The sequence below is a fragment of the Haliaeetus leucocephalus genome, unplaced genomic scaffold, assembly GCF_000737465.1.
Source record: "Haliaeetus leucocephalus isolate CR32 unplaced genomic scaffold, Haliaeetus_leucocephalus-4.0 Scaffold751, whole genome shotgun sequence".
Taxonomy (NCBI): domain Eukaryota; kingdom Metazoa; phylum Chordata; class Aves; order Accipitriformes; family Accipitridae; genus Haliaeetus; species Haliaeetus leucocephalus.
The window spans coordinates 18,688,649-18,713,579 of NW_010973187.1; the positions used below are offsets into that span (position 1 = coordinate 18,688,649).

Genomic DNA, 24,931 nt, shown 5'->3' on the forward strand with positions numbered 1-24,931 from the left:
TAAATTTACAGAGGAAGAAAAATAGGAGAAGATTAAATATGATGGAATGCGGTGCCTTTTAAAGCTGTCAATTCTTCACAAAGTAGATGTGTTATCAAATAATTTAGGAGAAAAAACTTCATGCAATGTCATGTATATTCATAAGGAGGTTAAGCGAGCGACATAGGCAGTGACCATAACTTTTACTGGGTATTACTGAAGCTACTGTCATAGACAGACAGCTAAGAAACAGCTTTGTCACTGAAGTTTCAAGATCACGTAGTAATTATGCATAGTCTTGTATCACTATGGACTCTGCTAGCAGATGAGAAACAATAATGGTGAGTTATGTATCTGAATAGAAGTTATCGAAGTCCATTATCTTCTGCGAGGCTCATAACAAAAGTGATTTAGAACTATTAAAAGAAATTTTAATTATGGTCTGTGGGCTGAAACTAAAAATTTAGAGCTGTTCATTCCCTTTAATCTAGAGTGTATCTTTCACTGATAAAGGAGACTCACACAAATTTTAAAAGTTAAATCTTGCTGAGTCTACACTTCCAGTTAGTAAAGCTATTGCAATTCTGACACACAGTTATGTGTTGGAGTAAGAGCGTTTGCAGTGCTTTCCCTTTGCTTGTGTAGCCACCAAGGAGCTGCACGTTCCAACCAAAGATGTAGTGGTGGAGTGGCTTATGTGTCTCATTATGCTTCCAGAAATATAAGTACACCTTGTCTCCTACCAAAGACTACTCTCTATTGCGCTTGTTGCTGGTTATCCAGTCATTCAGGCTGGGGAGTCAAAGGAAGCAGGCTATACTACTAGTCACGCCTTTTCTATAACCCCATGCTGTTAACTGAAAACATTGAGGTGCTTTAGCTATATTAAATGAATGGACATCTTCAACTCAGGTAGTCTTTTGATCTTTCTTGACCTCATATGCAAATTCAGGAAACCGAAATTTTACTCCTTTTTTTAATTTTCCAAATATCTCTCTGATTTCAAACTGTCATCTCCTGTATTCTCCCATTCTTTATTTTAAGGTCACTTCCTTATATGCTGTTTATTTCATATTAGACAGTTACTCATCCTGTTGTCTCTGTATGACAAATTTATTGGGTATAACAGAAGCTTTCTGTATCTCTTCCTTTCTTCTCCTCCCCGCTCATCCCAGACTATTGATGGGCTGCCTTCCTATTCCTACACAGTTCTGGGACATACGAATCATTTGTTACATTATTTCTTGATCAGAATAGAACTCATTCATGGTGCAACTTCAAATGAAGAAGGTGTTACTAGGCTGGAATGTGGGTCTGCTTTCTGCTGGTTTTCCAGTCTCTGAATAATTACAGGCCTAGCTGAAAATAGGTGGTCACATAGCTGGATACAAAAATTTCTATGCCCTAAATTCTCCCCTTTAATTTTCACAAAAATGTATAGGATTTTCCCCAAAATCACTCCCTGAAATTTTTAGAATGGATCAAAGTACTGTTCCATACTTAGAATGCTGCAATCAGGAAAAAAAATAATCTAGTAAGTGTTCAGCCTATTACTGGGTTTTGCATGATTTTGCTTGTATTTGTCTATATTTTAGAATTATTCTGAGAACCCCAGCTTTAAGGATGTTATGGTCAGTTCTGATGAAGTAATGAGCAGTGCTCAGATTTGACATATTAGTCTCTCTCTGTTACTACCCACTTTAGTGAAGAAGGTGTATCATGCCTCAATGAAAATGAAGTGAGCTTCCCTATGTTTAGTACAGTGCAATAATGTGCATGGTCTCACTTAACTTTGGATAATTTGTTCATCACCACACACTACAATGGTTGTTGGCCTGTTTTTTGTGGGGTTTTTTTTTCACAATGATCATTCAACACCCAAATTTATCATTTTATATATAAAGTAAAGCCAAGAATTTATTGTTAGTATGATGGAAATTTTAACTAATTAAAGAATCATCATTAGTCTAGGTCTAAATATTACAGAAAAAGGAAGAAGAATAATGCATTAAGAGTACTTATATACTGAAAACTTCCTAATAATAATAACAATAATAATAATAATGCAATTAAAACACGCTGCTTGGTTTCTATCTGATTTGCTGGTGTTATGCTCACCCTTTCAGTGCTCCTTTGGGTTCTAAGTTCAGTGGTTTCCCTCCGGTGTTGTCATTAGGGAGGGACGTTGCAGCAAGTTGTCAACATCTGAGCCCTTTGCTGGGAGGATATTCATGTTGATAGTTTCTTCTTTCTCCTCCCAGGATCCTCTTGGGGTCATTTGTATATGTTTGCTAACACATGTTTACACCTTTCTCTTTCTTCATTGGTCTGCAGCTCCAGGTTACATATGAATTCATAGAATCATAGAATCATTTATGTTGGAAAAGACCTTTAAGATCATCGAGTCCAACTGTTAAGCTAACACTGCCAAGTCCACCACTAAACCATGTCCCTGAGCACCACATCTACTCGTCTTTTAAATACCTCCAGGGACGGTGACTCCACCACTTCCCTGGGCAGCCTGTTCCAATGCTTGACAACCCTTTCAGTGAAGAAATTTTTCCTAATATCCAAGCTAAACCTCCCCTGGTGCAACTTGAGGCCGTTTCCTCTCATCTTAGCACTTGTTACTTGGGAGCAGAGACCGACCCCCACCTGGCCACAACCTCCTTTCAGGTAGTTGCAGAGAGCGATCAGGTCTCCCCTCAGCCTCCTTTTCTCCAGACTGAACAACCCTCAGCTGCTCCTCAGACGACTTGTGCTCTAGAACCTCCAATGGCTTCGTTGCCCTTCTCTGGACACGCTCCAGCACCTCAAGGTCTTGTCGTGAGGGGCCCAAAACTGAACACAGGACTCGAGGTGCGGCCTCACCAGTGCCCAGTACAGGGGTATGATCCCTGCCCTGCTCCTGCTGGCCACACTATTTCTGACACAAGAATTCATTATATATAGTGCCCTTTATGTATGTTAGATAGTATTTCTGATTGTTGCCCCTAAAACCAGCTTTGTCCAGCTCCAGGCCTTTGGTTTTTAACTGACTATTATTGAGATGTTCATAGTTGTGAGGTGTCTAGTGTCAAGACTGTGCCCTATCTCTGTTCATCCCATGCCAGTAGTCTTTTACATTGTCCCCTGTGTTTCCACTTCTCAAAGTCTTTGCTATCATGCCAGGCCTGTATTTATCTATACTGTGTTACTATGTTGAGTCATAAACATCTCATTCTACCTGCAATAACTGCTTGTTACTGCTATCCATATAAAACTATGGTTGTACCACACAAAGATAAACAAAAGTAAAACAATTAGATATAGACAGCTGGTCAACAAGAAAAATTGCTGTCACAGCTGAACCAAGTAAAACAAAGTTACAGCCAAGTCAAGAAAAGTTCAGAGCGAGCAGGACAAGCCTCAGTACTCAACTCTTGAAAACTCAGTACAAATCTTATGGCAATAGCAATACCATATTGCAGGGCTGCATGGTTACAATATTCTGCTTTATATGTAGACAGAGTGAGAGAGAAAAGATTCTTCAAAGTATGAGCCGGTGCAAAGGAGAGCTATCGGAAATTCAGGATTGGTACCATTACCTACATCATTTAATAAGACTGTGTCTTTAAGTCCTAGCATGCAGACAGGTCTCCTTTTTCAGATCTAGCTGAAAAGATTATAGGTGTTTGCAGTCCTGAGGTGCCAATTAGTGCCAACTGGAGCCCCCTCCTTTCAGCAGAGTTGATGCAAGACACCTGTAAATATTTCCTAGTTTGCTATATTAAAAGTCCTATTCAAGATAGTTTATTGCTGACAAAAATAGTTCAAGTTAAGATGGCTGACTACAGTGTAACAGATGAAGAATGCGCACATTGTATCTCTGCTGAGGGGTTGTGGTTATACCCAGTTTTGGGAGGGGGTAACATTGCAAGCCGCTCCAGTGAAATAAGTATGCCTGTATCTCAATGCAGTTGCACGCTTTCACTTAGAAAAATATACCAGCTGAGGAGAAAATTGTCAGTTTGTTCATAGTGGAAAGCTAAGGGCCAAGGTGGTGATGCAGATAAGTTGCGCTGTGTGTCAGTATAATAGTGTGAGTCAGTGATATGCACATTTAGAATAACTAGCTTCTGATGTAATAGAAAGGATGGAAAAGAAGGAACAGCTGTTAACTGGTGGGCATGAGAAGTATGAGGCTTTAAATCACTGTGGAATTTGACTAAAAGGATTCTTTCAAAAGTGTGTTTAGAATAAAGTTGTACTACCCTTATAATGCTTTGCACATGTAGCTTTAGGGCGCTTCACCTTGTACTTGTCTGTTTTGTAAAGCTGGATGCTAGATCTTGAAACCTGTAGATTGGATACAGGTTTCCAGTACTGCTTTCACAATAATTTGTGACAAATAGAGAGTTGTCCTAAACTCAGCTACAAGTTCAATAGGCACTCAGTTTCAGGAACAAAACATTGCGTTTCTCTGCTTAATTTTAAAGGGTGTGCGTAGCTTGAAAAATACCTACTTTAAACCCAGATATATCCTGTTAGTGCCGATGAATAAAGAAAAATATGAGAGACATCTGCGGAGGAAAGGATTATTCAGCAGGCCAGAGATTGAAGAGGCAGTCTCCAGAGTGGACATGTACATCAGAATAAGTCAGGGTTTTCCAGGATACTTTGATGCAGTTGTCAACACAGGTAAGTTAATCTCTTTCATACTATAAATCTGACTTCTAATGTCACATCAATAGATGGACTGAAACTGCTATGCAAACAAAGCCATTGGCAGATATTAAACTAAGGATGACAAATGGTTTGATGTTCAGCATAACAGTTTAAACTATCCCTTAATCAATTTTCTGAGTTAATTCTTGTCCCAGGAATCCAAAAGCTCTGGAGATCTGTCAGGTCTGAATTACTCTGCTATGCCCAAGTTGTGCTTTAAGCCCATCTAGAAAGCGAACCAACTATTGAACTCAGCAGCACACTTGTTAAGTATTGTCTCCTGTGAGAATATTAAACTGATCTGTGCTAATTTTCTGTTGGTTTCTGGTCAGAGTTCAGAGGTGCTTTTGATCTAACAGACCTAATTATCTCTGGGCAGAGTAGGCTTTTATCAAGTGTTGAAATGACAGCTGATGTGGAGTCTGGCATCGTCTCACTGTAAAGAACAGACTGCTGCAAAGCTTTTCCTTGTAGGACTCTTCTGCTTAGTAACTTGCTCAAGTCCTCCAGCCCAAAACAAGAAATGTGATGGTGGTAGATATTTTATTAAAACAAATGTTTGCATCTTCATATTTAGGAATTGAGGATAGCAGGAGGTAGAGAAGAACCCTTTTCTAGTTTATTCTGTGTCTCCCCTTTTGTGGAGGTGATCATTGTGGTTTACCACAGTGATGGTGAAATGTATCATCATGGTATGAAATATTGTATTTGTACTCACTGTCAAGGGCATATGGAGCTTACAATTTAAATACAGCATTAAAGAAGTAAAACAGTAAAACCAAATTGCAGAAGGAGAATATTTAGGTGAGTGCAGAAACTGAGATGAATTTCAGATTATATTCTTGAATGTGCTGTTTATGAAGACGAAGATTTTTCTCCCAAAGAGATGAGCTGGATGAGTTAAGAATGCATTTCTGTGTCAGACTTCTGTGATTTGTAACTTCGTACTGATGAAAGCTTGTTTTTTTCATTATGTATCCTTTCTCTCACCATGAAATGCATATCCCTTTCTGCAGATGAATTGGATGAGGCATTCACAGAGCTGAGTTTCCTTGTAAAGGCATACCTGGGTTTGGAGCCACCTGCAGTTTTTGATAGCATTCAGGACTTGAATAGCAGAGCAGGAGCAGGTACTGTGTCTGGGCACATGCTACTACTGTTTTTATCAGTAGAGTATGCCTACTTATTTGTTAGAAGAATTGAAATCTGTGGATGATGCAACCTGTGAGACTGCTTGTCTCTGAAACTGCAGCATGCTTCTCTGTAATGGGTGTCCTGGGCTGATTCTTCCCTGGGATCTGAATCTTTAATGGAGATCTTTCCAGGTACTTTATGTCACTGTGTGCCCTGAGGCAATAATATGCAGAAAGTGAGTTGCCTGACTCTTCTGAGGTTGCTGTTGGGCTGAGGATCTCCCATTCATTCCAGATGAATCACAAGTGAGATATGTGTCCCTGGCTGAGAGCTTTGTGCCTATCAAACTGTTGAGCAACAAGAAAATGGCATGACACTGAGACCTTACTTTACTCTTTTCCCCAGGATAGCCAGAAGTGTGAAGAGGTATATGAAAACCAGGATAGTAAGATTAGTGGAGGCAACTTATAAATTCACTCCAAGTGCTTTTGGGTCTACCTACTGTAGGGTAAGCCCAAATGATTGGTAGTGTGTTTAACAGAAGCCTTTTAGCCCTTGAATGACTAAGGCTGGAGCCTCATGATCACTTCCAGCTAATCCAAGTGCATGTTGCTGCAAAAAGTGGTCATGCCCATCTTGCCTCTCATGCCTATGTATTTCTAGTTTCCCCCTTGCTCTCATTCCTCTGATAGTGCAGTCATGTGTAATCTGGATCAGGGAATGGTTCCATCCAAAAACTAACCTAGGAAAGAAAAAAACAACAACTTGCAGACGGATCAATTCCTTGATCAAACTCATCATGCAGCTATAGAATTGGCTCAAGGAGGGAAGGGTGCGGGAGAAGAGCTTCATGGCTGCCTGTGGAGGAAGAAAGGAGGAGTATTCTTGTCAGAGGCAGCATCACTAAGATTAGCTTAACATATTGTGAGAGCTCAGCTGTAACCCTTGAATTTACTCCAGACAGAGCAGGTTACCAGCTGGGATGAAAGCAGAATATGATCTCTGAAATACTGGAGAAAAAGAAATAAGAAACAAACATTACAGTAGTAAGATGTTGCACAGCATGGACTAAGAGGAAGCTCGTATATGTGAACTCTTTCCTCTAACGCCAAGAGCCTCTGTGGTTTATGGCTGTCTTGGTTAGACACGTTACAACAGAAGGGTTAATGAGTTTTGTAAGTAACACAGAGCCAAAATTCATGACCTTTTGTGTGGCTCAGAAGGCTGCAAATAAAAGTAGCTGAAGGGAAGGCAAAAATGTCTGAAAATGTTAATGAAGGATAGTGTAAAATTCATCAGTTCATCATTTCAAGTAATTTTGTTTCCTGAAAGAATTAATAAATACTGATTTCCCAGTGGACAAGAAAAAAGCTTCTACACATATTGTGGCATCTCAGTGCTACAGCAGTGAGGACCTTTCTGAAGAATCTTATTTAATCTTAAACTATGTAGATTTTATTTTCATTTCCAGAGCTTCCATGTTGTTTGAAGTGAGAAAGAAGACTCCCTTGCCTTATTTACTGTAATATTGTTGCTTATTTGTCTTAAAAACTCTGGAAATGGATTGTCCTGAGAGGCAACAAAACCCACCAAACCCTAACTAGATTATCAGGAAAGAAGAAAAAGGGGGAGGATTAAAGATAAAAGATTTATATATAATCATGGTATTTTTGAAGATACAGACGTGTGTCTCTGAGGTTCCTTTAAAAGACTTTGTTTGTATTCCTCAGCAGTTCTGAGTTCTTTCAGTGAGTGACTTGTCACTAGTTACAGAAACTTCATTAATAGTGCTAAATTTTGGTAATTTTGCTGTCCATAAAGTAACTTTTAAATTTACTATGCACCATTAAATTCATTTAGAGCTTCATTTATAGGTGTTTAAATAAATTTAACTATCCTATTTCTAGAGATCATCTCTTCTTATGGACTGTGTGAAATAATTTATTTTAAAAAACTTGCCCCAAGGTTGTCTTTAATATGGACATTTTTAGTAAGATAGTAGCAGGGGGAAGATTGGTTGTGTGAGATTATGATAGGTTCTTAATTCTTTTTTTAATGAACTGCTGTGCAAGATCTTTTGCTCATGTATTGAGTAAAAATACTAGGAGAAAATAGATAAGTTCTCCTTTTTAAAAACTTTTTATAGCAGAAGTATAATACATTTCAGAGCTGATAACGGTTTGTACTTGCATTAGCAGCTTTCATCCATGGAACTCGGTACTTTACAACTCTTAATTATATCTCACAGCAGACCTGTGGAGTATGTGTTACTATTTGTATTTTACAAATGAGGAAAGGGACATTTATGCCAAAGACTGATTATTTGTGATGCTGGGCATCAGAAATCCCACTGAAGTTTTGGCAGTGTGAAGCTCTGCACCCCTGAAGGTTAGACTCTACTACTTACTCAGTGTCCAAGTGAGTAGTTTACTGTGCCTGAAACAGAACCCACCAATCTTAAGTTTCATCTCCTCTGATCTTCTGGCAGCTACAAACTAGCAGTATATAGTGGGTAGGCTGAGAGTCATCTGACAACTGTTGAAACTTTTTTATAAAGGCATATGCTCAGAAAAATAACCATATTTAGTATATGAACATGCATGTGGATGGGATGTCTCTCTGCCTCCCATCCTCTGCCTTTGTACATGACTTCTTAGGTTGTGAGCTCTTGTGCTTTGATATGACACACAATACAATTAAACTTTTCATATGACTGGATTTCTGCAAAGTCTGTCATGTACCAATATTTATAAAAATTTTTCTGTGACTTAATTTCATATTTAGATACAATTTTACAGACAGGATGAATTCCATCTTAGAGAACTTTTTCAATTTAATTTTTTTTTTTTTTAAAGTGAGTTAGCTGTGTCTTCAGCTTTCTGGCTCACATTCATGTTTGATTCCAGCAGTGGTGCAAGTCTTTGGATTTTTGTTCACAGAAATTCAGATAAATAACAGAAGAAAAAGTGCCCTACTCCAACTCCCCATCACATTCCAAGAGCTCTGAGAAGGTTACAACTTCTAAGTAGGTAGACTAATTAGCTTAAAGGTCATAACAGCGGTGCCTATCAGAGCATCCCTAACAAAATGAGCTCATTTACACATGGTTAAGCACTTTTTTCTAGTCCATTAATGTAGGGGTGGTTTTTTTAGATTTTTCATAACTTTCATTTGCCTCACTATTCAGGGAGGGTAAACTTGTTATGCCTATGAAGTATTTGGAGGGTTTAAAAGCTTTGAGGGAACTGTGTAGTTTATATCTTTTTTATAACTTTCACAGTTATCTTTTGCAAATCCAGAACTGTGCCAAAAGCCAGCTGATGGTCGTTGCAAATGAGTAGTTTCTGCTTGCTGTAAGCAAAGTGGTGTTCAGAATATTTTTGTTGAAGAGTGTCTTTCCCACACTAGGTTCAAGAATACGGCTCTTGCAAGAGCAAAGATTGTCACCCGGCAGCGTAATTACTGGAACTACTTGGTCTTCATCTGTCAATGAGTTCTTGGACTCTTCTGCCAAAAACTATCCAGGAGGCATCCCGGACAATCTTGCTGCACAACTGGGCTCTGTGGTAAGGATGATTTACTCTAACCTTAGACAGAAATGATAAGTTGTATGCAAAAAATACATGTTAGTCAGACCTTTCTTTCTCCAGAGAAGATTGGCTCCTGTTCTCTGGCCATCTTTCATTTCAACAATATATACCAGTTCCCCAAAGTTAAAGGCAGATTGATGAGAATGCGGCAGGTGAACTCAGATGAGAGGACAAGCTGTCGTTTCTGCTCAATTTTACACCAGAATAAATCTGTTGATCCCAATTGATTTCATTCAATTGTGTACTGGTGTAAGGGAGCTGAATATCATCTCTCAGTTCTGCAACAAGATATGAAACTACCCTATTCAGTGGAAATAGTTAGATGCAGTTAATAGGACAATGAAGACTACCTATGAACGCCATCCTGTGGCAGTGGAAAAACTCATTCAGCCAAGCCTTTCAGAGTGTATGCTAGTGATGACTGCCAGAGATCAAATTTAAGCACATTTTCCACCTGCTTTTACTTTTTCAATCAACAGATTCAACAATGTGCTTGGATTTCAAATAACCTCTTGCAACTTCAGCTTCATCTCTCTTTCTTTTTTTACTTCTCCTTAATAGTCCTTTCCCTAAAGGCATTTATTCTCCTTGCAGGCAGTGGGGGAGTTGGGGCTATGAAGCAGATGTGTCTAATGCTCTTTTTATACGACAACGACAGGAGAAAAAGAAAAAGAAAAATGAAAGCTTTAAACTTTGTTCCATTCCAGGGTTATGATGTCATTATGATGAATGATGGCTTGGCAGGCATGACTTGCTGTACAATTTTGCCACTATCTCTGTATTTATAACTACCTCTGATGTTTAGAATTAGTGCTGTAGATGGAGCAAAGTAACAGACCCACCTGCCCCCATTTCCCAGGCTTTAAAAAAGGCTGTCTTAGGTGTGGAGAACAGTATGATTGTAAAATGGCTGACATAAATAGGGAACCTCCCATATTTCAGTTTTCTGAAATGAAATACCTCTTTTCAAGCCATACAGAATTCAGCACATGTCACAAGTGGTGTTCATTTTCATGTTTCTTTCATCCAAAGGTTTGTTAGTTTAATATGAGAGAGAAGCCAGAATATTTCTTACCTTGGTGGCACTCTGCCATCGCTCCTACCCCAGCAATTTATCTTTCTTACTTTTTATTTTATCTTTTTTATTTTTATTTTGAAAGTTTACATTTTGTCATGTCAGGGAGAACTGGTTTATGATGAAGGAGGCTATCATTTACCTTGGGTTTAACTTACTTAGTGGCCGCAAGGCTCTCTTTCTTATTAGTGTCCTTGTTCAGTGCTGGTAATACCTTTTTGTTATGTACTGCACTAAGTTTCCAATATATTTTTACATGCAGAGGAAGCTTTACAGCATCAGCTGAAGTGTCAACATAGTAAAATGTTCAAGGTGAAACACAGATGCCTCTTAGACCATATTTAATGAGAAGAATATAAATATGTCTGTGGCCTTAATGTAAAATTTTGTCTAAACTGTTGCATTTGGGACTGCAACTGATTTTTGTGCTTTTGGCACCCAAATAATGTGCTGTCACTGCAGTAACCACATTCCACTCCCATCATGTAGAACTGGAAAATGAAAAATATGAAGAAATTAATGTGAATTATCCACAAGCAAAATAAGAAGCAGGATCTGCTGCTCAGGGAAAGACAGCAGATCTGATTCCTTGTAGCCTTATCCCTTGTGAGCATGCCAACCCTGCACTAATTTTGTATGGCTGTAATTAACTATAAGAGGTATGAACAGAAAGGTACCTATACCTGTAATCCACACAGAAAAAAAGGTCAGAATTATATCTTTACCAAAAGAAAGCAAAACAAGACACAAGCTCAGTGAGCATCTAAGCAGAGCCTTACTTAGCATAAATAGTGAAGGAAAGCGAAGGAATTCACAATAGTCATAATGTGAGCATTCAGCAGATTAACTATATTCTCTTTCATTGCTCATACCATGACAAAACACCTCTGTTACAAACATGTGATTTAGCTATTAAATTGATAACTATCAATGCCTATCAGTTGATAACAAAGCAGGATTTAATAACTTTGCTCTGTGATTTACATTTTATTTTTTTTAAGCACATGGTAGTGCTGCATTTGTCTGACCTGAGAAATTACATTGTCCTACAGCACATGTTAATTAACTCGCCCTTAAAACTTGGGACCACATTTTCCAGTCTGCTGAGATCATAATGTGTTCATTGTACAAAGTCATTTTAACTAACTGAAATTTGCAAAAGGTAATTCCTTCTTTGAGGGGGGAATATTGGTTGACACAGAGTTGGTAAGGTAGGTTTTCTGCATTGCTGGAGCAAGGAGACACTGTATTTAAGATGTAGCGGAGGTAAATTCTTCTGAATTGAGTTCCTTGTTGGTGAAAAGAAGTTTAAGACAACAGCATAGCTAGAATTATCCCTGCTTTAACATATTGGAAGGTTGGGATGCATCAAAAGCGCTTCTCTGCAGATACTCCTTCCTGCTACACCCTGGCACATTTTGACTGCTATGAAGAAATGGAGCTTCACTGGAGATGAAGATAGTAATTTTTCAAAGCCAGCAAGATTTCAGACCAAAATTTGGTTTGTGTAGATTGGTGAATCATATTTAGCACCTTGTTAGTTGTAATGGTGCTCTGCTATTTCCCCAGAATGTATAAATGCATATACTTTAGAGTCTTACCAAAAGAGAGGAATATCACAGCCAGTTAAGTTACCATATATACTTTTAAGTTGCTGTATAAAGTTGGTCGTGTTTCTTTATCAGGAAGAAGCTTCTCTCCAAAGGCGGCATTCTGCAGCACGTCAGGCTCTGTCAGGGAAGGCACCTAGTGCACGTGTCCAGCTGTTTCAAAGGTAATGTAGAGTGGTTTCAGCCAAGTCCTTTTCAATAAAGTGAAAAATGCCTGTTTAAGATTTCTTCTCCACTGCTTTTAAGGGTGAATGATTAGAAATTGTCAGGGATTGCAAATCTCATAGACCACTCTCCTTTCTATCACTTTTAAATCTAGCCCAACAAATATATCACATACTGCCTGTCTTCTGACTTGGGAGTGCAGCAGTCCCAAAATATATATCGAAAATGTATGAGGCAGAGCCATCCACAAGTAACTTGTCTAAAGCTATGAAATTATTATATGTGTCTTCTCTGAGAGAGCAAAAAAGGATCGTTTTTCTGGCAGCTCACAGTCTCTGACATGTTTTTTAGCACTACTAGTAATTAGTGTTGGAAAGTCACAGCCGTGCTCAGCACAAGGTTGTTTGCTGCAGTACATCTTCTGTGGAGATCTCTGTTTAAAGTAGAATTTCTGAAAGCTGATTCTACTTCCTAATTTATTTATTTTTTTTAGAAAATGGATCCTATCTTATCTTGACTGTCTCTCTTCCTTCTTCTTCCTCATAGTCACAGCCCTGCAAAAAAGGTGTTAAAACTCTGTGAATTCAATGTATCTTCTTTGATTGATCCTTTATAGCACTCCTGCCTTCCCCTGGTGTAAATCTTCCTAACCTGAATTCTTTGCTTGCTTTTCCTACCTGCCATGAAAAGGCTCACAGTGTTGACATTTAAAGTATCACATAGGCCTCTAAATCAGCAATCATCAGAAGGAATAGGAAAGTTCACACCTTTCAGCTCATTTCAGGCCTGTACAAATGCAGTCACCGATTGTACATACCAGATGCGTTGATGAAAATCATTCCAATGACAAAGTCTAGAGATTGACTATTTAAAAAAAAAAAAGCAAGAAGGAAGAAAAAACCTACTGAGTTAAACTGTCTCTAGAAAACCAATGGCAGAAGCTTACAGGCAGAGATGCATAATTATGATGCATTTTCCAAATCTTTACTTAGAGAAAAGGTTTTTTTTAAGTAGCTGATTCATTCATTTTAAATTATGTTGAAATGAGAAGAAAAATGGAAATCAGTGTTTTCTTTTGCTAGATATTTTGGGTTTGTTTTAGTGTTGCAGTGTGAACTGTTCCTCTGAGTCTGCCTTAGTCTGTTGCTCTTTGCTCCCTTTATTCCACTATACTTATTCGCTGGAAGCTGATTTTGGAGTTAAGTATCAGACTGCTTTGGCAGAGCTGTCAGGCAGGTGAGAGAAAATCCTGTCACCCCCAATCAGCATTTGCAATTACTAGGCCTCAAGGGATAGATGCGCTCGGCAGAATTGGAGGCAAGAGTAGACAACACCCCATTCCATGCAAGAGGTTAAGTCAAGAGGTGCCATAAATATGAATGCTATAAAATGGTTGAAATTCTGAGAGAGCATCTAAATCCTAGAATGAATGTAGCAATTAGATAGCAGAGAACCTGGTAGGTCATATAGTCCAGTCCAGCAGCAAGTGTATGGTTGTTCTGTTGAGCATGGTTTTTTATACAGAAATTAATCAAGTTTTAAATACCCATAAGAGAGCGGCTTTCACCTTGGAAAAGCTCACCTGGGTTTGATGGTTTCTTCTTTCAATATATAACTATGGACCTGGGTCATGAGTGGCTTAAATGGTTATTGCATGTCATTTTAGCTGGGGTCACCATCTTTGTGCACACTCTTAGCCCATAGGAAATGTAAGGTCATGTGGCTTTCTTTAGCTTTTATCAAGGACTAAGCAAGGAATGTCTTGCACAACACAGTATGTGCGACTGAGATGACACAAGGTAATTCATTATGTCATTATTCATAGTAATATTAGCAGCAGCATCCAAATAATTTTGGGGTAGACTGTTATCTTGTTTTATACCTCTCCATGGTTCATTCTTAAACTATATATATGTTGTAATGTCTTTTCATCTTTCCCTGTAAGTCTATGCTTAGTAAATTCAGGAGGGTTACTATAAAGTCTTGCTAATTAGTTAATTAACTCTCAAAATTGATTAGTCCAGAGTATTTCAAGTGTCCCTGCAAGAAGTGCTGGCAAAGAAGACACTACAGCCTGCATCTGAGGCACCATACTTCATTGTCTCTGCATATGTTGCTCAAAAATTACACCAATCTTTTCGTGCAGCCATTATTGCATTAGATATCTGGGTTCAACATCTCATTTCATTGTTATGTCTGGATCCATCTTGGCTTTTGTGCTTCCCAGATTTCTCTCTCCTATGGAATATCCATGTTATAAGTTGTTTTCTTTCAAGCTGTATTTTATTTGGAGGTTTTTATTTCTCTTTTTACTTGGCTACATAAATGGGATAGGTCATGCCTGTTTAAAATCCAGTTTTAAAGAACTCTTGCTGTCTATTCTTGCTTTAATCTTATCAGCCTTGTTCTGATGAATTTTTATTTAGAACATGATACACCTTTTCTTTATTTTCATTGTCAGCAGCAATGCATAAATGTACCTTGTCCACTTAATCAGTCTGCTGTTATGTAAAATATGATTTCTTTCACTGGTAATGCATCCGGCCTTATACAGGGTTTCAGCTGATGAATCTTGATGTAGTAAGCTTGCTGCCATAGCACTCATTGTTGGGGAATACTGCTCCTCTAGAGGAATGAAGAGAAAAGAATATGCACCCCTGCTTCGGTTACTCCAATGTTAAGCCTCACTTTTACTCTGAACTTCCAGTGGAGTTTGAATTGACTGAAGATACGGACTTGTGACTAGGAGAAGCAAGCATGCAATTAGTTCTGTCTGTTCTGGCCCTGGGGAGATGACACCCTGGAGCAAAGTGGGGTGGATAGAGAGAAGGAACTTCGTTAAAGCAGATTAATTTCAAATTGTATTGGGAAATACAAGAGGAAGGTCCATGCTTGCCATGCTGGATGGAGTTGGTATAGAATGGAACTTTGTTCTGAGGGCATTGCAGGTAACCTGAAGCAAAATAAGACAAGTACTTTAAAAAGTAGATGATTATAATTTCAAAAGTACAAATTTTTGAAATATGCAGGTAATTGATTATGTATATTTTTAGCACATAGAAATACCAGGATGATTATCTAGAAGTTTCTACAATGTCTTGCTTGAATTGAAGATTTTTTTTTTAGCTGTTGGACTAAATTTTAATTTATATGAGTAGCTCCATTAAAGCGGTGATTTATTTGAGGTTTGTATCCTGATTTCTGTGGTTGAAAAGGGCTATCAGTGCAAAGTAGGGCTTTTTGTGTCCAGACATTTTTTGTCATGTGACAAGGAAGAATTCAGTCACTTTAGTATTTCTTCAGTGGCAGTGCTGGCTCATACACACCTGCCCCTTCCTTTTCTTCCACTACCCGCTCTGTGCTGCCACTGGCTCCAATGTCATACAGCTTAGTGATGAATTAGATAAAGGTACAGATCAGGTTTTGCCAAACAAAAAGGTTGTTTTTTCAGCCAGATCAATTTCACTGACTCTCTGAAGAACCACTTGTGCTGGTATTATGCTGAGAGAGGACTGGGAGTGTAAATAGGTGGCTGCAGACCAGAAATCATAGAGGGCAGAGGCAGCTCAGCTTGCTTTTGAGCAGTGCTGCTGCAGAGAATGAGAACTGTAGTTCAGCTAGGAGTGAATCTAAATTCTATGAAATATATGAAACTGATGCCAGAAATTATATATGCAAAAAAGTTCCTGAGGTACTAGATGTTTTGAATTTCTTGTGTATCTGTAAATACTAAAAGATTCTTTAATGCTTAATCTCATCGTTACACATTTTAATCCAGACTGAAATACATTGCTTGATTTTCCTGAGTATGCATTAGAAAATTTTAAAAGTGGTGTCACACAAGAATCTAACCTACTTTATTTATTGCAACCCCGCAGGGTTATCTACATAAATTTAGATTCTTAAATCCAAATTACTGAAAACCTGGCCTCTTTATTTTTTTGCCTGTGGCTGTGTGCAGGTGTAATTAAAGTAATTTTGATGTCTCATTGCCTAATATAATGTATGGGCAACATTTGGTGGTTTGCTCTGAATAATTTCACTAGTTGTCTGTTTGTTTGAGGGTAATAAATAAGGGGTTGAAGTCTCCTTCAGATCAGGCCTTTAGCTAATGATTAACTTCTTGATTTTGTCTAAATGTTGCTGAAAGAACTGGAGTAAGCAAGAGCAGGCATCACTGAGAGGAGAATTTATAACATGCAGTGTTGCTTTTCTGAGTTGGAAGAAATCCGTACACTTTACAGTTTCACTGGAACTCCTTGCCAGAACTGGGAAGAGAGAAAATCCATGGTCTACCTGTGGTTGAGACACTCTCCTCAGGTTGTATTTGCTTGCTGTAAGTGTAAGATTTGCATGCATGTGGTTGCGTGCATGTCTTGCAGACCCTCTTGTCTAGTCAACCTCTGACTTCAATGTAATTTTGCTTTTCAGTTTTAATCTATGCCCCTCTTAATGACAAAACTAGGACATTGTTCTGAACTACATGGATATGCCTTTTCACAGGGTGCTATTTAACTTCTCCAGCCTGTTCTTTTTTTTTTTCCTAGCTGGGGCATCCTGGTGCAATTTCAATTACACTCTGAGCCTAAACACCTATAATGACAGTACAACGCTTGAGAGGCAATGTAAAGAAGACATTTAGTGCAGAGGTAGAAGGTGAAAAAACATCCCTATAGCACCTTTAAATATGCATATTTTTCTTAGCTTTTGGGCGCGTTGGTTTAAGTTTATCAACTGAGATATAGCTTCTGACGGTGGGTCGCGGGTTCTGAATCCAAACCTTTGCTCCAGGAAGTAGAGTTCATTTTCCTGTGGTGACCCAGTCCTTAGAGGGATGACCTTGAATCCTGTCTTCAGATTTCTGCTTTGACTTACAACCTCCATTGTTAGGCTGTGTATTTCTGTGCTATATATTGAACAGAGTTCTTTGCTGAGAGATTTTTCTCTTCTTTTCTTTTTTAATTTTTTTTATTTCCATGATGTGGATTTACAAGAAATGATTTCTGAGAGCACTCAGCTCTGGGGGCCATTAATGGAATCAGGCCCTTTCTCCTGTGTAATTGTTTCAGATTTTGATCTGAGCCGATAACAAACAAACACCATTACCAGCCTTGAGAGTGAAGCAATAACAGCTTGAGGCCTTACACTAGGGAAGCTTTATTTATAGGTATTAATAAGAAGAAGAAACTAAAGAAAGGGAAATTTAAAGATGAAGAGTAGAAAACCCTTGCTTGCAATGCACAGTGTATTGGGCTAGGGACTGATTCTGAGGAGGAGTGGGAAAAGCCTCATCACTGAAGTACCAGAAGACCCACAGTGGGGAACAGTCCTGCTTTGGCAAGATAAGGAGGCATGAAAAGACAGTTTGAGATTCCAGCCTCTCTGTTCCCTATGGGAAAGTGGCAGTGGTGTACTTGTTGTCTTAATGGCCTATGGGTGTCATTGAGGGCTTGATGAAGGACTTAACAGTTTGGGGTTTTTTTTCCAAACTGTAGAAGTAAGTCTTCAGAAAAGATATGAACCCTCCTTAAAAACCTAGCTTCTCACATGGAGCAAGAGTTCAGCAGTTGCTACTGCAGTTAAAAATGTTCTTGACAAGCCTCCTAGGGAAACTAGAAAACGGCACACGCAAAAGTTACAGAGGCTCATTGCCCTTAAAAATAAACAGATTCTTTCAGAGTTCAGCTGAGGTGTGTTGGTGGGATTGCTCTGGTACAGGGGGTAGATGTATGGAATCTTTCAAGAGTTATAAGTTCAGCATTTCATTAAGGATCTCTTATATTTGGCAGTCTTCAGTGCTGCATCTCTTTGGTTTTAGCTCTGTGGTTCAAGTCTATAAATAAAGTAGTGTCAACACTGCAGTTACCAGGAACGCTTTTTTTTAGGTGTTATGCATGGCAGTGAAGATGAAACTTCTCACCTTGTTAGTCACAAGTGGTGGGATTAATCTCACCCGATCTTGGGTGTCTTTAATAAAAATGTCTCTATCTGAAAAAGTTGCCATACATTGCTCTGTCTCAGTGGAGAGTGATTCATCCAACCTGCTTTAGATCTCTACTTAAGCTTGAGTTTATTCATACTGTAGCTGCAACTGTTCATCTCCATTGGCTATAAACAGAGCCTGGATTACTACCTACAACTGCTTATTGCTGCTTCTTTCCCACTGGAGATAACGCTCCCCTCCATCTGAACAGGTCTTGTGAACTCACTAAGGACTAATTAAGCTGTCACAGTATATAAATGCATGTAACAAGCACTTTATTTTCTTTTTGTATCATTTTAGGGACCTGGCAGTCACTCCTGCACCGAGCAGCTCCCATCAACAACTACTAGAACCAACAATACACACTTCCCAAGACAAGAGCTTCCCCCTGACTAACCCAGAGAGCCGGTGAGTTCAGTTTCTGAGACAGCAGGTCATCACTGGGTGGAATGAAGGTTAATGCTGCAAGATCTGAAACCATTTCCCAAGCAAATGCAGTTGTCTCATCTGTTACACCAACAGCCTTATTAAACACATGTTGCTGCAGCATAAAACAAAGTCTTCTCGTTCATGGGAATGGTTTCATTAAGACATCATAATTCACATACATAGAGAGGGAATTTCAAGAGCTTTCTATCAAGAAGATGTTTGAAGGGAAAAAGATGCTGAAAGAAACTTGGTCCAGGTATAGAAAAGCAGAACTTGAGTGATAACTATTGGTTTTTTAAACAAATTTACCAGATATTGCTGTCAGAATTATTTTTCATTCTCTCTTTAGAGGATTACCATAGTTACTGTTGAATACCATTTGGGAGGCTCTGGGTGATATCAGGATGTTCAAATTCATATCTCATCCATGAGACAGCAGACTCCACCAGGATAGCTCTGTAGTGCCTTTACCTTCTCTTAGTATCTATCTCAGCCATTGCTGCTATGCTTCATATCTTGTCCAGCATCTCTGCTCATGAGTGATGAACATCCTCATTTATTTGTACCACAGCGAAACAGGCTCTGAGGTATGGGAGGGAGACAACGCCTATCTCATTTAAAGCTTGTATAGAGAAGAAGATAGAAGAAGATTTGAAGAGGCTACATCTTCAGTGTCTTTTAGGCCTTCAGCTATGAAGTGGGCTATATTTTCCTGACTTGCTCTGCATGTCCGCATTGCCTCTTACAAGATGGCTGTGACTTACTCTAATGGTCCTGTTCTATAAGTACATCTGAGCTCTGGCTGCCAACAAGCCTGTCTGCTGTTGTGGCAAGTGACATTGCGGCCTTTCTATGCAGTATCCTTGATAAGCTTCTTTTTCCCCTCTTCTGGCCATCTGTTGTGATCTCATGCCCAGATGGGATACACAGAAGCAGACAGATGCCACACAGCATGACCTAGTGAAGCATAACACGCCAGATCCCCCATCCTCACTAGGAAATAGGTGTGTGCTTGTAGCCACGCTCTGCTCACCCTTTGGAACCTACCACAAAGCTCATCTGAAAGCTGCAACTTCGAGTGAGCTGATGTCTATGCCGTATGGCTGTTGGTAAACTTGAATTTGATCGTGGGTTCAATCCCATGTCTGGTATCTTGTTCTCATTCCGTACAAACCGAGGTACCTTTCGTGCTGTATTTAAACATACCATACCATGTATTTTTCACCTATATGTTTTCACATCTTTTAAAAATCACTGTTAAATAACCTCCTAAACACACATTAGGCAGCTTTTCATGTTAAGTCAGACCGATGAGAAATGCTGAGCATCTTTATAAGATTTCAACCCTTTCACTTCATTCCTCATCTATTAAGCAGAATTCTTAGCTAAACTTGCTGTTGAAAAAAAATCTCAGCATTCCTTTTATATCCTAGAGAGACTGCCAGTTCCCTCTATGTGATGTACTACCTGCCACTGTAATTACAAGTAGTTAATTAGCATGCTGTAAAAAGGTTGAAGCCGTAGGCCTCTGCAGATTCATTTGTCCTGAGTATTTGTGCCATGGTGGAGTGTGCTGAAAGGGGAACAGAGTGAGTGTATGAGAGAAACTGAGCGCGTAATAGGTTGCAGAGGGATTATGCATCATCTGTCCTTACCAGTAAGAGGCAAGACCTGTAACTCAAATGAATGTGAAGCTATGATGAGTTGTAAAGGTCTTACCCTTCACATATGGGAATAAATATGTCTTTCCACTCCACCACATTTTGGTGTTTTGACTTTAGCAGTGTTTTCACTTAGCACTCTTAATAACGCAGTGGGAAAACAACTGTGAGGAGAGAAAAAGCAAACTGCTAATCTGATTCATTTTCTGTGCATGCATCATGGCCTACAGCAAAATTGTATAGAGTCATGTTGTCAAATCCTTTTCCAAGGGAAATATGGAAAGTTTGGAAGAAATTTGCTTATAGGTGTGATTGATGGAAATGCTATTGTGTAGATGCATTTGAAATATTGGTGAGAAAAATCCCACATTTCTGAAGTATTATAGTAAAGCCTGTAGTGATTTTGTTTGAATATTGAGGTGTTTTAATATTTTCTTTTTCTTTCTCTCCAATTTTATGCTTTCAACATTTGGCATGGAAGAAAGAATAAACTAAAAAAAGCCATCAAGGGGTAAGAGCATGAATGTATTGACCTCCAGGCAGAGTTAATGAAGGAAATACAGTTTTCCAAGATCAGGGACTGCCAATTAGTCTGATATCTCACTGGGCAAAAGGTGTCCAGGTCCCAAACTTTTTGCATTGTTTCTCAAATCTAGCAGTTTTTATTTAAGCTTGAGCTGCGGTGGAAACAGCATCATTATTCTTCAGGTCACTAATACTTGGTGGATTCAAGTTCTGCAGTTGTTCTGTTACTTCTGCTCTACAAGTAAAATAGATGATCCCGATTGCATTTACTCAAAAGTGAAAATTAAAGGGTTTGTTTGGAGGTCTGCCCACTGACCTGCAGTTTTCAGCAGGACAGTTTCTAATTACGTCCATGGCTTCTTTTCATTGCTAAGACCATAGGTCTTCTCCTTGGACATAACCTATGATGACCTAGTCTTTCCTGATTTCACAAAAGAAAACACCATGTTAGTTTCCATGGTCTTTTGAAGTCTTCTGCTGGAGGCTGAACTCTCCCACACATGAAAGTGTGGATTTTTTTTGCCTGAGGTTCCATTTGTTTTCACTCACAGGCTTAAACAATTTATCATTGCCTTTGGTGAGTAGCAGTCCTTTAGGGCAATCTATCTTACAACTGTACTTTAAAGGGCTGCTACTCACCACAGGCAATGATAAATTTTTAGGTCCCTATCTGCTGTATTTCATTACTCACTTTTACCAGTAGCAGTGTTTGTAAGGATATTGAAATGATGTGGTTACAAGGGGAGGAGAAGAGAAGAGAGGAGGGGCAAAATATACTGAGTTGGAGAGTAGAAACTTAACTTCTTAATCTGTTACTGTACCTTCGTTATTTGCCAGTTTGAGGGTGGAGTAAACCTCACCTACCATTGACCAGTGCATTTAACAAAGAACTGTCTGAAATATTTAATTGCACATCCCCATTCCTGCCAAACACAATCAAATGAAAAATACCCATCAACTGAAATATTATGATATCATGTGCAGTGATATATGTTAGGGTTTGTCAGTCCAGTGCAGCCATAATCTAAATAGTATCTATAGCAGTCCAGTGCTTTATTCCTCAACTCATTACTAACACATTTTGTATCTAGTGCACACAGAATCCATTTATCTCATTACTCCATGGGGTGATACTGGTTTTTTTTAAGCTTCCTATTTTTCATTTCTTTTCCATTTAGCTGACTGGGAAGTTTTACTAGAGGGAAAACTTTAAAGTCAGGACACATGCCTGCTTCACCTATAATAGTTCTCTGTTCTGTGCTAAGGCTGTCAGGGAAGGACAAAAGATAAGTTATCCAAACTCATTTACAGGTCACCTGGCAAAAGCACAGAGAAGAGGTAGGCTTTCAGCTCCTGTGCCCAACCACTCCCAAATACCTTGGACATCTAGATGGTAGAGACCTCATAAGCTCTAGTTTTCCACTTATTTTTGATGTTATTCTCATTGAGTATTTTTACAAGAACCCTTAATTAAATTAAATATTTCCTGTGATGCTTGTACTAGAAAAGCCTGGGTGCCTGCTTTCCCTTTACACCCTGCTGAGTGGTATGTAAATTATTTCCCACAGTTTACTTTGTCTTCTGCCTTTTAAGAAAGGGAAAGCTGGGGAGAAGGGCAATGAAGATTTTTTGTTGAGCACCTTAGAATGCTGGATTTTAACATAGTACATTCATGTAGTTGCAGCTAGAGATCCACAGAGGGTTAATTCTAACTATATGATACCTATTTTTAGCCTTTATTTGTAGGCAAATGTGTGACTATGTTCTCTGAAGCAAAAGCAGTAGTCAGCCTTTTAGAAATTGGAATAGATGTTGTTGAAGAGTCCAAGCTGCTGTTTATACTGAGCCTGAATTTACTACTCCTAGTAATTTCTTATCCCTACCACAGTTATGTGTGATGTGTATTACAGGCAGTTAAAATGAGATTATGACTAGGGTTAAACACTTGGCTAGAGCATTCAGTGTTTGATGAGCAACCCTGGATGTAGTGGACCTCAGAGGAAGACGCAAGCACTCAGTACATTACAGGATATAATATTCCTTTACCTTGAAGGAAATGGCAAAATTCTCATAGACTTCCACAGTACATCTAGTGACAAGATAATTACCTGTTTCTTATGGGAGTACCACACTGTTTTATCTCATTATTCGTGATCCCTTCTTTTTATTGTATGGATTTATTAAAACACCACTGAAATACTTACTTTCTTTTCCCCAGAACACTGTAATCACAGTATTCTTGCAAGCTAAAATGCTCCTTGCAAGAATTACAGGATGAAATTCTTTTGGCCTGCACCATGGATAAGGTCAGGGTGGATAATCTTTGAACTTCCTTCCAGATTCATAAATCTATGAATCGGTTTCTCTCACCTAGACTAGAACAGTCCTTTCTGTATGAAGAGAGACATTATGAAATGTCTTAAGCATTGCACCAGAAATGTATTACAGTTTTGCATTAAATAGGTAGTTATTGATCTCTCCATATCAATCAAGGCCTTTTCCTTACTTTTCTTGAAGTAAATTGATAGTATATAGACGGAAATTGGAAGCCTTTATCAGAACAAGCTACAACATGGTTGTTATCATTTTCAGGGTCTCAGACCACTCAGGCTTTGGCTTTGACTAGATTTTCCGCAAGAGACGTAACAGGTCAGAGGTGCCTTGGGTACTACTCACTGGTAAATGGCTGCTCATGGTCTGTGTTGTCACTGGGGTACTACAAAAACACTTCTTTTCAAGGCGATTCCTGTTTTCTTTTACTCACCAAGAGAGAACATTGTCTGCAGTGCTGTACCACAGATTTGAAAACAAGGAGCTCTGAGTTCTGATCTCAGATCTGAAGCTGATGCACTGTGTGGCATGAACCTCTTTATTGAACCTGTCTGTGTGAGTGATTAATTAAATCAATAAAGGAAAATTGAGAGAGGTAGTAGTTGTGTTTGCTAGCACTAGAAATTTTGAAAGAATTGTAATGTGTGAAAAAGCTTTGTGTAACTGATAAGTACTGGATTTCTTTCTGACTTACTTTGACTGAGTTGTGTGACTGCAACATCAGTAATACTGTCAGACCTGGTGCATATGCTTTTTTTATTGCTATTTTAAAGCATGAATCATTTTCCTCTCTCAGCTCCAGAGAATCTGGTCCTGCTAGTGGACGATTTCTAATCTCAGCTGGTACACATGCTGCTGAAGGTCTACCGGTTCAGACCCCTGTTCCCCATGCTCACCTTACTGAAGAAGCCAAAGCTGAACATCAAGATCCAAGAGGAGCTGAAAATAGAGTGGATAGATTGAAAGGTTTGAACCATATTCCAGTGTAACTGTTTTGCTCAGGCTGTGTGTCTTACTGTAATTATAGTAGCTTTATTTGGGTGACAGGGCAGCTTATTCGTGCTGCTGGTAATGACACTCTTATAAGCCGCAATGTTAAGATCTGGCAGAATCATTACAGTGTGAATGCAACATACTCAATACAGCAGCTTTCTCTCAATGAACTTTTGGAGAAGTTAAAAATAGTGACTGCTTAGGCATAAAGTTGCTCTTCCATATATGTATGAGGTAGAACAGTCATTAGATGATTACCTGAAGATATTACTCTTCTCCCACCCCTCCCCAAAACACTGGGTTTTCAGCTGCAGATATGCGTTGTGGTAAATTTTGACTTTTCATTGAAATAAACACCCCCTTAGTGCTTCTTCACTTATTTATAATTTCTGCAGAGACTGAGCTCCTGAGTGACAATCTTCAAAGAAAAAACAGCAAGTCCAAGACTGGTTCTTCTCATGTGCCTCAGCTCATCGAGTGGCCAGGTTCTCACTCCAAACCTGTCCTCCCTCCAATCCCATCTGGGCGGAAGAGGACCAACCCTTGATGGCCACTACTAACCAAGTCTTTCTCATGATGACACTGAATCTTTCTGTCTAACAGGAACACTGATTTTGATACATTTCTCTTCAACAAAGCAAAGTCTATTGAATATTATTTCTAAATCCATTTCTGATTAACTCTCCCCCCAAAAGTTATTTATTTATAACTTTATTAAAAAGTAATTTCTATATTTCCCAAAGCTAGAA

General features: G+C 38.9%; 1 protein-coding gene across 1 annotated transcript in view; it reads left to right on the plus strand.

The window, feature by feature from the left end:
* LRGUK (leucine-rich repeats and guanylate kinase domain containing) overlaps positions 1-24,729 on the plus strand; it is a 52,850-nt gene extending 28,121 nt beyond the window's left edge. Inside the window, 7 exon segments of the mRNA XM_010581026.1 lie at positions 4,458-4,659; positions 5,703-5,816; positions 9,229-9,386; positions 12,171-12,259; positions 18,544-18,651; positions 23,986-24,155; positions 24,578-24,729. Coding sequence (XP_010579328.1) covers positions 4,458-4,659; positions 5,703-5,816; positions 9,229-9,386; positions 12,171-12,259; positions 18,544-18,651; positions 23,986-24,155; positions 24,578-24,729 — 993 coding nt within the window.
* Positions 24,730-24,931: the final 202 nt, after the last annotated feature.